General features: G+C 36.6%; 1 protein-coding gene across 1 annotated transcript in view; it reads right to left on the reverse strand.

The window, feature by feature from the left end:
• Nucleotides 1-7,228, reverse strand: part of LOC140158631 (IQ domain-containing protein H-like) — a 32,048-nt gene extending 24,820 nt beyond the window's left edge. The window contains exons 1-3 of the mRNA XM_072181794.1: nucleotides 7,080-7,228; nucleotides 824-949; nucleotides 176-276 (exon numbers count right to left, since the gene is read on the reverse strand). Coding sequence (XP_072037895.1) covers nucleotides 176-276; nucleotides 824-949; nucleotides 7,080-7,130 — 278 coding nt within the window. The 5' untranslated portion in view covers nucleotides 7,131-7,228. The remainder of the gene's footprint in view (nucleotides 1-175; nucleotides 277-823; nucleotides 950-7,079) is intronic.
• Between the last annotated feature and the right edge of the window lie 5,285 nt (nucleotides 7,229-12,513).

Consider the following 12,513-nt stretch of genomic DNA (forward strand, 5'->3'; position numbering starts at 1 on the left):
CAGAGTCTGCATTCTAAGTCTAATCACTTTGGCAGACTCACTTTTTGTCTGGTTGACCTATCAAATAGCTATGACTGATTGTCAGTTCTCAGAGTCACTCACATATATAGTCAACCATCCATCCACCCACCTATCCATTCACTCACTCTCAATGACTCCATCACACACAACCTACCTATTTGGTGCCTCCACAAGCTTATTAGACCTAGCAGCATCCACTGAAGGTAATGTAGTAACACGATTATTGACAACATTAAGGATCTTCTCTGACTGAGCCTGCAATGAAATTGAGAATGATAGAAAACAGCAATAATGAGCACTTTTTTGTCTAGACACATGATGATGGTCATTGAGTACAAGAACACATTTATAAAACATTCCATCTAGAACCCACTTTCCATGCATTAGTGCTGCTGTCAACATACATTATTTGGAAATGTCCACACAAAAAACAGGGTTAACTAGGAAGTGCAAAAACTCTCTGGCAGTCTGGCTGCAGTTTTGCAAAATTTTCTTTGCTACCTTGCATCCAATACCATTAAACTTCATCATACATCTGATTGATGGTGGTGTGAAAGATGCCGGGTCCCGTGCATGTGAAAGGTGGAAGCAGAGTCTCTGTTGTTATTAATTCTGATCACACCACCGCCCATCATATGCTTGATGTTGATGAATTCCAGTGGTATTGGCCGCTACATAACAAAGTGAATTGCTCAAATTTAGTTCCATTATTAGATTTACTTTAAAAAAACTTATGTTTCATATTATGAAAAATCTACAGCCAGATATTAACTATGGTTTGCCCTCAATGCTGCCTACTTACCCTGATGCCATCTTGTGTCTTTTCTATGGCACTCTCTAATGTCTTGATGTCAATTATCTCCTTTGTGGCACCTGCAATACTTCTCTGTAACAGCTGATCTAGCAAATGACGCAGATCATCTTGCACCTGAAACCAGCAGAAAAAAATATCTATTGTAAACTTGTACAGATTTACCTTAAAAAATAACAGATTTTAACTCTCTCACAGGAATTATCGGAATATACATGTAAGTACTACATCCTGTGCCACCTACAGATCGTGGGTGGCGCTAATCTGCATTTCTACGCGTACCGCCATACAGCGCATATTTTTTAAGTTGAGCGCATATACATTTTTGGCATTTTTGCATACCAGTTCAGGGGATTTCATGCACGCAGAAAAATGAAAACATGTGAAAGAAAAATAAAAGTTTGATCTCCAATATTTACGACCCGTCCAAAAACTATGTAACATAAAATGCAATAAAACATAAATGTTGAAGTGAAGTCGCCGTAGCGTTGTAACATAATTTTAAAATAAAAATAAAATACACACCACCGGCGTAATTACACAGATTGCCATATTGTCTAGAATCACTGATGAGTTAATGCAGTACTGAATGACGACACGTACGTGAGTTGGTAATTTCTAATTCTAGGGATCGGAAAGAAATGCTTTGTGGGTGGTGTGTAGAGATATGCCATCGGGATATACGACGCAATGATATCGGCCGTAGAAGAAAAAATTACAAAAATTTGCCCTTGATTTATGTTTTATATTATAGTCAAAAAACTCCAGTAATTCAATAAATAAATAAATATCACGATATTTGGCCTAAACTTGAACTCATTTGCAATGAAATGTCATTTTTTATTGAGTAAAGCATGGCTTTTTCACTAGTTCCACATGTGTGGTTGCAAAAAAATTCTGCACTTTGCCGAAGTTGAACTGCATTTTATGGAATTCGGCAAACTTTTATGGCATAAAGCAACACTTTTATAGTACCGGTAATTACACTGCTTGGGAACTTTCTTTAATAAAAAGCGAGGTAATTGATTAATACTAAGTGAGAATCGCAGCGTGAAAAGCAAGATCACTTTTTTTGCCGGGCCTTAATTATTATTACAGTAACACATCATTATTTATAAACCAAAATCACAAAATCTGAATCTGAAACCGATATATTAAAATGGTACATTCAATACTTGACAGATTAGAGAACCCTCATTTTAGGATTTGAGCGCATATTTTTAACAATTTCAGGGGGTTCAGGGCCAGGGGTTCTGAGAAGTATGTCTAAACCTGATTGGTTTAAAAAAACTTATTTTTATAATTTGCTAAGCCAATCAGTGTGCTCGATTCTTAACAACCACATAGAGGTGAATTCCCAGTAGTGATTCAGCGATCGAGTATAAATTCAGCTTGACAACTCATCTTACAGCTGCAAGGACAATACACAGAGACAATCACTGACACTACAACAGTGAATTAAATGGTTTGTTTATGACATGCATCGGGTGGATTTTATGATTGAGGTAAAGTTTTCGGCCTGTCCCGGCATGAATATTCTCATTTTTCTTCATCAATTCAACAAAGATGCTAGCGATGACCAGTTTTTTGCGGACACTATTTTGATATCTAGGCCTAAAATTATGGGCACAAAATCTTTGGTCCACACATTGGCAGGCAAAGGCTTGGGATGTTATACGCAACCTAAACCTGCTTGAGTGACTCCTGCAAAGGGGCGTTAGGCAGTAGCCTATTCATCAAGACAAGAAGACAAGAAGAGGTTAACCCCCACAAACATGACAAAATAGACTAGGACACGGTTTCAGATTTGAAGCAGGTTTGACTGCCAAAAATGGCAAAATATAAAGTTTCAAAAAATATTGTTTTAAATATGTTTTCTAGACTGAAATTTTGTGCAGAATTCATTTCTGAAGTCAGAAATGCACAATCTGTCATTGTTTTCCTGATATGAGCATTTCAGTAGTGGCATATGCTTTTGACGGAAATAAAAATATGAGATCCATAAGTGACAACATCATCACAACATATTTGAACTCTATTGGCACACTTATAAAGGCTCTGCAAGGCTCACATCATGTTGTAGTGCAAGTCTGACATCTGATTGGTGCACACACATTGAATATAGGTCACATGATTGCGCATATTACAGGTACTAATTGTTCCCGATTTTGCTCAAAAATGGGGTGGCGAGTCAATTTGATAAAAAATTAGAACTCAAAAATATGCATTTTAGCACAAGTTTGATACTATATCCCTGTAGTACTGTATCATGGGAATAACTGATTAGTTTTTCTGAAGTCAGAAATGCAAAATCTGTCATTGTTTTCCTGATATGAGCATTACAGTAGAGGCATATGCTTTTGACGGAAATGAAAATATGAGATCCATAAGTGACAACATCATCACATTTGAACTCTGTTGGCACACTTATAAAGGCTCTGCAAGGCTCACATCATGTTGTAGTGCAAGTCTGACATCTGATTGGTGCACACACATTGAATATAGGTCACATGATTGCGCAATATTACAGGTACTAATTGTTCCCGATTTTGCTCAAAAATGGGGTAGCGAGTCAATTTGATAAAAAAATTAGAACTCAAAAAATATGCATTTTAGCACAAGTTTGGTACTATATCCCTGTAGTACTGTATCATGGGAATAACTGATTAGTTTTTTAAACATGTAAGCCCTCATATTTTTTTTTTTTTTTTGTGATTTTTCAAATGCCAAATTTTACGTAATTTACAGATGTCACAAATTGATAAAAAATTAGAAAAGAAAATTGAGAAGGAATGAAAAGATATTAATGTTATACCCAAGTAGGAACTTATACTGTGCATAACTGATTAGTTTTTCAAGCCTATAGCTCTTGTAGTTTTCTTGTAATCCCAATTTTTATAAATGGCGGGAATTTTTACACACATCAAAATTTTAAGGGGTAGGGGAAACATTTTTACATTTTGCAAGTTTTTCCCTTAGTTAAAATGAACAAAGTGAGGTATCAAATGAAAGCCCATTCAATACTGCATAGACTGGTAGGTCAACCATCACTGTAGCACCTTCCTATCAAGAGTTATGATTTTTCAAATCAATTTTTTTGCCGAAAATGGCGTATTTTGGCATGTCAATTGTCACGAGGCATGTCATATTTGAATGATTCTGGCGTGCAAATGATTAAGTCAATCACAAAACAAATACCTGAATCCATCAAATAGTACCCTCAGCTGATATGTTAACATTTTAAAGGGCCATATCTATGTATATTGTAGACTCTATGAGTATACAAAGTTGGCATGTGAAAATTTTTGTCACCCAAAAAGTGTGTTTTTCGGGCAAAATCGGCCACAAATCAACATTTTGTAGCAAAACGATGTACGATGCACGCGTTTTGGCCAAAAAATCATGTTCTACAAACAATTTTACCCTAGAAAAGACACCTTAGAAATTAAACATAGCTATTTTCACTCTGGGGTGAATTTTTACACACTTTGGCAGTGAAACCTGCTTCAAATCTGAGACCATGTCCTAGCTAAATAATAGTTTCTCGATCATGAGAGCTCAATAGGCACGCAATGATAAATGCGTTGGCGTACGTACAATGGGTCAACGCCTACCACACACGCTCTGCATTCACTCGGTCGGACATCCGGGAACATTGTCCCCTTCGTCCCCTTTGCACAAGTGCGCATAGCAACCAGCTCGAGAACGGGGAACTGCACATGCGCTGCACATGCGCACACTGGTTTTACAAGGCTATTTCCCCTTTGTGACGTCAGCCCGACCAAGACTAGAATTGCCTGTGCGTGCACAATCGATCGCGCTATTGTGTTATACGCAGAAAATGGTACATACTTACAATCCACATACAAACTAGGAAAGCATACTTTCAATGTACAGCTGGTTTTTTTCACAACAAATGACTTACTCACCAATGTCTTCTGTGGCCAAACTTGATTATTTAAAGTCCTACTGCATTATAGTCCACTTAAAATATCAATTTGGTTGAAATTTGTTGCCAAAAACTGTGTTTATTCCACCACATAAATTCTTGTGATCAAAATTCCCACCATTAGAATGTGCTATCTCCAGCATGTAGCCCTTTACACATAGCATGTAACCTCATCTCTGCTTATAGAAGCTGTTACAGGCATGTGTATACAGCATGGTTACAGATAGGAGCACATTCAGGCTTGGTTAAAGTCTATCTTGTTATATGTTTGGTAAATTGGCCAATTAGGTCAAGACATGTCATCAATTTAACCTTGGCATGAGAAAGAGTTGCCACTCATGCTTAAAATCCACCACATTATCGTCGGCCGTATCACATACTGACGTATTCGACATTTTTAACATTTTTGAGAAAATTGGTATGTTAGTTTGTTATATTCTACTCTATATATTCACCAAAAATCATGCCTCAAAGTGGCTTAATTAGTAAGATATTAATTAATTTAATTATGTCGTATTTACAAAACCTTGAAGTGTCTGCATCACATAACGACGTATTTGCCGATCACCTATACTGCGCAAGCCCAGTATATCGTATCTCGCAATTTGAAGAATTTGCCGTTTCACATACTGACGTATTTAGCGTAACGTATTTGCGCGACTATGCCAATTCGCGGCAAAATTGCTGTTTTGTCCTTTTCACATACTGACGTATTTGCGCAACTGTTTCACATACTAACGTATTTGCGCGACGTATTTGTCATTTGAACGGAGAAATTGATATTAGTCCTTTTCACATAGTGACGTATTTTATTTAATATTGATTTTTTGCAGAATAAGTTATGCTTTGATTGTAATAAGTGAATTATATTTAAAATATGGTATATTTGCATTACTGTTAAACTGGTTTTGATCGACAATAATATTTTAATCAAGATTATGCAGCAAATGAAAATCACTAGATTTTCAAGTTCGATTTTCTCGAAATACGTATTTTGCAAATACGTCAGTATGTGATGCGGCCGACGTTATGGTGGATTAAAGAATAGCTTAATCTATTATGTACAGCTGTGTGTGGTCAAAAGAGTATACTTCATGACTTCTAATATTATTTGCCCCAACACATGTGTCTGGCACTTAACACTTTGGGTGGAATATTTGGAAACAGGTATTTATTTTTTTTAGTCCACAAAATGTAAACATGGAGACATGTACAATTACAGAATTTGACTTATGGGGGAAATGGGTTTTTGCTGAACAAAAGTAAGTAAACATTAGGGATCATATTTTTCAAAAATGGATTACAGGGTTTCAGTGTATTTTGAAAATGATGGGTTTGTGTGAATTTATATAACTGGTGCAGTTATCATGTTTTGAAATATACACTCTTTGACAGCTCTCTCCGTGCCTGTTTGAATGCCTGGTTATACCATGTACCCATACACTAGGTATGGGTACATGAGACCAGGTATACTATTGTGTCATTCCACTAAACTTGCGACATTATGCAGTGCACGCAGTACATTCATACTCTCAATCTCATGATCGAGAAACTATATATTATTTTAGCTATAGTGTAAACTAAACTCATGTTCTACGAGAAAAATTGAGGTGATTTTTTAAAAGGCCCCCTTCAGAGGAGGGCCCCTTTTGCATCACCCCCCCTTTACAGGTGTTTGTGAGACAATTAACTTTATATATGAATACGATGTAAATGTCAGGTCACCTCCTCTGACGTAGATGCCGGATCCCGCTTTGTCATGTTTGTTGGAGTATCGAAACCAGAACCAGAACTAGTTCGCAACGCAAACTTAAAAAACCGGGCAAAACAGACACGTCATTTATCGGTATGACATTTTCGTATTGGTGCTGCCCTATTTAAGTTTGCACTGAAGTGCCATCTCAATTTTGGTGCGCCGATTTGGATCATGTGCAAATGAATTTTTATTTAATCATGGATAAATAAAAAAGTATTAATTACAATTTCAAGCATAGTTGTTTAGGCAAGAAGTACAAGAAGCTGCGTAATTAATATTATGATAAACATGCAACTATTTTAAGCCACAGGAGTCTTGTATTTTTTAGTGCAAACTCTAATTGAAATCATGCAATGACGTTGCACTAGCTTTTCGTATACAGATCATCCCTGGGTTCCTCGTACTAAACCAGAACCACAAATGTCATGAATGTTGAGTAAGCTTATAGTCATGATAGTAGTAGTACTTTGCACAGAATTAACAGTACAGTGTTGTCCAGGAGTGTTGTACGTAAATTTTACATGAATTATGGCAAAGTATACCTTCACTAGTATTTCACCAACATCCTCAGGCCTTCTGTCAACTTCAGTCATGATTGATTTTGATGACTACTTTGGGTACGGGCTAATTTTACACCTGTATCTCATTCATTTTTCGGGCAAAAAAAATCTTTGCTCACTCGGTGTTTCTCGGCAACCCCAAACAAACTTTTTGTGCGCAGGCGCAAAGTAATTGGAGGGCGCTATTTTTTGCTATGACACTATCAGACGTGGTAAGACACAGTGGTTAAAATTTGTCACATAGGCCACATAGAGAGCCACAAAAACACCTGAAAGCGACTTCATTGTTTTATGAAATATTTTCTTTAAAAAGTATTTAAAAACATAAATTTGATATGAACTTGACAAATAAAACCAAACAGAAGGGATGAGGACGTGAGATTTGAGCTAATTTTGTAGTAAGTCCATGTATTTAAAAATGCATCACTGCTTAGGCCTATACTCGGGTTTTGTTGTTGTTGTTTTTGGATGTAGGCCTACAGCTGAGTAAGCCACCACATGGAATTCTATTTAAGGCCCGCTGAACTTGCTCATGTAAGGCTTAAAAAAGTCCATGTCAGCTGACACGGCAAATTAATTTCTTTCTTTCCTTTTTTTTAGTTTTTTTTAGTTTTTTTTTTGCCGTTGGCCTATTAGGCCTAAATCATCAAATTCTAAAAGACTGGAAGAAAAGATACACGATTCGTTACTTATACTCGCATTGAAGTAACAATTGATATTTGTACTTCAATTGTGTAACTCAGTCACAATTTTATGCTGTGTAGCCTACTTTTGAACACTCGAAAATGACATCTTAATTCAAAATTTAGTTTTAAAAACGTTTTTTTTTTTAAATAAAGAAAATGAATTAGGCAATTAGGTTTATAAGGCCTATTCTTCTCAGCATTAGGATTCAGAAAAAGTAGAGTTTGATCTAGAATGCCCCTATTTTAATAAAATTGTTCTCAAATTGTTCCACTTGCATGGCATTTCCTAAACCAAAGAATAATTTCGTTATAACAAAGCTAACAACCGAAGTCAAAGCCCTTCGTGACCCATTTTGTGATTAGGCCTACCCGGTACCCTTGTATATCACCTGATATAGGCCTATGGCACACTATTCTTTATTTGAAATGTCGTTCAGTGCGGAATAATTCAGACCACTTTTTTTTTTTCGGAACATTTTTTATTTTCCCCTCATCATCAGTCGTCCGTAGACGGAATGGATGAAGCATCAGTATGCTGGGTCCAAACTCTGTGTGAATCTCTAATGGCTGAAGGCAAATATGATGGTCTCATTTTATTGAATCCTTACCGTATTGGTAGGCCTATATCTTTTACCTATATTCGACCAATTTCGAGACTATTTGTGCCCTGCATAAGCGGTCATATACAAAGTGACATTTTTACCCCTACTTTAAGACTCAATTCCACTTTTCTACTTCTTTGATATGTTGGTGGGGCGTATTTCTAAGATAGGCCTATACTTACAATTCCACTTTTCTACTTCTTTGATATGTTGGTGGGGCGTATTTCTAAGATAGGCCTACTTACAAAAAAAACATTGATCTTCTAATTTTGTCTAGATCAAACTCACCTAAAAAGTATGCCAAAGTTTAGTTTTTCTGTCCATTTTTATTTTATGTGGTCCTTCAGCCCATTCAGGTAGATTCAGGACAGGAAAATGAAAACTTACGCCGTATTTGGATCCATTTTCCATAATCCCGAGGGGTCATTTATAGTCTAAAAAGTTATGATTAGGGTTAGGGATAAGGTTCGAGTTAGTGTTATGGTCCCGGGGTTATGGTTAGCATTATAGGATTATATAAAGCTCCATGGTTAAGATTGATAGGGTCGGAGTTAGGATAACCCCCCCCCCCTCTTTCCAGAAAAGCTGTGTGTTTTTTGTGTGTGTTTTTTTGGATTAAAAAAATATTATCCTGTTTTGCCAAATGAAACATAGCTAAATCCTAATCCTTTAGTTAGTTCTAACTGACAATAAAAGTCAAATTTTAATATTTTTGCAATTTGAGGGAAAATGGTCCAAAAACATGCAATTTTGAACATTCAAGTTCTTACAATTCTAGTCACAAAATTGTAAGACTTGGCACAAGTCTATTAAGCATTCAAACTCTTCAGTACAGGGTAAGAGTTAGGGTAAGAGTTAGCTCATAATTTTAATATTACTAGTGCACCTGCAGCTGTGAGAGCCCTCAGTGAGAGCACTGGCGGCACCAGCTGCATGATAGAGCACACGATAGAGATACTTTTTGACCCCAGATGACCTTTGAGGGTTCATGCCACTAAATCCGCGTGTGAAGCGGTTTCCGGTAAAAGTTTATCACGACTATAGTCCCAACTTTGCATAAAAAATGTGCAAATTCGGTACAATATTAACAATTTTAGTGTTGCAAATCGTGTTTTGCTAGAACTTGTGAATGTGATCTCTACTAATTTGAACAGAAAACGCGAAAATTTGAGTGATGTTTACGATGATGAGCGCATGAACACACGAGGTCAAAACGCGGTTAGCAGTCAGACGTAAACACGGGAAAATCGGGTCTTTTTATATAGCGCTATTTTTCTCAAAAAGTAGACCTAAAATATGGTGTCATTTTCAGATATGTTATGCAGAATTTTGTTTTGATTAAAATGATATCAAATATATATTTCAAAGTAAGACGTAACTCGACTTATAGCCTAAAACGTGACCCCTGTTTTGCACGTAAAGTCTATGGAAAGCTATTTGGTGGCATGTACCCTTGAACTCGGATGACCTCGATGTAACTTTTTCATGCTCCCTCATATCAAGTTTAAGCACAATAGGGCAAAGTTTAAATGTAGCCCCTAGATGACCTTTGACCTCGGTTGACCTGAATTTTGTTTTTTGCGCATATATTCCCCTCATAGGCCTATCAAGGATTCCACCCACCAAGTTTGAGCGCGATAGGACAAAGTTTGAAATCCATGACCTTTGACCTTTAACCTCGGATGACCTCCATATAATGTTTTTCATGCTCCCCTCATACGAAGGTTTCGACCCACCAAGTTTGAGCCCGATCGGACAAAGAGCTGTGAGAGCCCTGATGCTGTGAGAGCACTGGCGGCACCAGCTGCATGATAGAGATACTTTTGACCCCGATGACCTTTGAACTCGGATGACCTCGATGTAACTTTTTCATGCTCCCTCATATCAAGTTTAAGCACAATAGGGCAAAGTTTAAATGTAGCCCCTAGATGACCTTTGACCTCGGTTGACCTGAATTTTGTTTTGCGCATATATTCCCCTCATATCAAGGATTCCACCCACCAAGTTTGAGCCCGATAGCACAAAGTTTGACATCCATGACCTTTGACCTTTAACCTCGGATGACCTCCATATAATGTTTTTCATGCTCCCCTCATACGAATGTTTCGACCCACCAAGTTTGAGCCCGATCGGACAAAGTTTGAAATTTGACCCCTCCGTAATGACCTTTGACCTCGATTTTATTTCGCGCATTATATTCCCCTCCTATCAAGGATCCCACCCACCAAGTTTGGGCCCGATCGGACAAAGTTTGAAATTTTGACCTTTGACCTTGACCTCCGATGACCTTCAAAACTACCCGGTAAAGAGCGCACGCCCGGTACCCATCTATGTCTGAAATATCGGAACAATGCGTCGAAGCGCGGCGGAACGCATAGCCGGACACACAGACACACATCTAACGGCTATTATTTTAGTATACTAGATGTTATTTTTGCTAATTGGTTATGAAAAAGATTGGAAAATGTGTTTTCCAAAAATTAGAATGCATAAATTGAAATTAGTCTTTGTTCAAGTCTTTGGGCTTGATATTTGTCACAGAATACGAAAAGGTCGAAAAACACCCTAAAATGCATGTTTTGGGCCCTTATTTTCATTCATTGCCAGTTAGGACTAACTAAAGGATTAGGATTTAGCTACGTTTCATTTGGCAAAACAGGATAATATTTTTTTTAATCCAAAAAATTAATGCTGTATTTTTAGGGCTTTTGGGGTTAGGATTAGGGCTTATGGTTATAGGTTAGACTTAGGGTGAATTTCAGGGTTAGGGTTAGGATTTAAGGTTTACAAGTTACTGGGGTTTTCAGACTATTGACCCTTCAGGCTATTGAACTGTAACCCAACAGCCAGGTGTTTCCCCCTGCAGAACTGCCAAACTAGATGCACATCTGTACAGGTACAAATGTTGGGAATTTTAACACCACACTCCCCAGCCCAAAACACACTCTCAACAACTGCAAATATTTAACACAAATTTATTCTGACAAATTTTACAAAATTCAATTGATTCATAGCAAATTCATAATATTGTTGATAAATATGAAATATCTACTTCCTAATACGATAGCAAAACAAAGTTTATCAAAAGACTTCACCATTAAACAATAAAACATTTTGTAACTAACAATACTAGGATTTTTTTTTAATCTTTGGGATTATATTTATACAATAAAACTTATTTCCTTTTTATTGTTGCAAATAATTTTTGAGCTTAACTTATTTATTTTTTAAGTTGAAAATAATCGGAAGACTCATACAAGAACAATCAAGGTACAAACAGTACACACTTCAAAATAGGCCTACAGCAATATTTTTCAGTAGACAAGGTTCTTAGTATCTGATCCAGAAACTGCACTTGTGTATGTTTCAGCAACACCTGTTGATTTATTAACACTTGATGGGTAGTGACTTCTTGAAGAAAAAACAACTAGCAACTCTAAGATCAGCGCTGGAACTACTTCTAGCAGTCACTACCCAACAAGTGTTGACATAGGCAACAGGTGTTGCTGAAACGCACACAAGTGCAATTTCTGGATCAGATACTAAGAACCTTGTCTATTGAGTTTACTATGCCGATCCTATTGAATAATGAGCAACATTTTTATTTTGTTTTAAAATAAAACAAGTAAATAATATATTTGAAATGTCATGGTGCCGAAATCCTTCAGAGTTACCTATCCGAGCATGAAATGTTTAGATCTGAAAAGTCAGACACACTACTTGTTTTGAATAATATGTGCAGCACCATTCCGTTGAGACGGTCATGCCTTTTTGACATTACATTCTATTGCTGTTTGCTATTGTTGTATAAAGCAAACAAAGTTGATTTAAGTCTAATCTTATCTTTAGAAGTCGTATTGCCATGCATTCTACATCTTTAATTAGAATTAAGACTAATGATTGTCAATTCATTTATACAGTACTGTATTACAATGTATATCGATAAAATAACTAAACTTGCTAATTTTGCAAATTAACTAATTACAAATTAGGCAAGGTTCATTCATTTGCTGGAAGGGCAAGATAATAAATGGGATTTATTTGCTTTTTTTAGTTACTAATATTTGACAACTTATACTGGGGAGTTGCACCATACAGTGAATATAAGAGTCATTCAATAAAAAACAA

This window comes from Amphiura filiformis, chromosome 8 (assembly GCF_039555335.1).
Source record: "Amphiura filiformis chromosome 8, Afil_fr2py, whole genome shotgun sequence".
NCBI classification, from domain to species: domain Eukaryota; kingdom Metazoa; phylum Echinodermata; class Ophiuroidea; order Amphilepidida; family Amphiuridae; genus Amphiura; species Amphiura filiformis.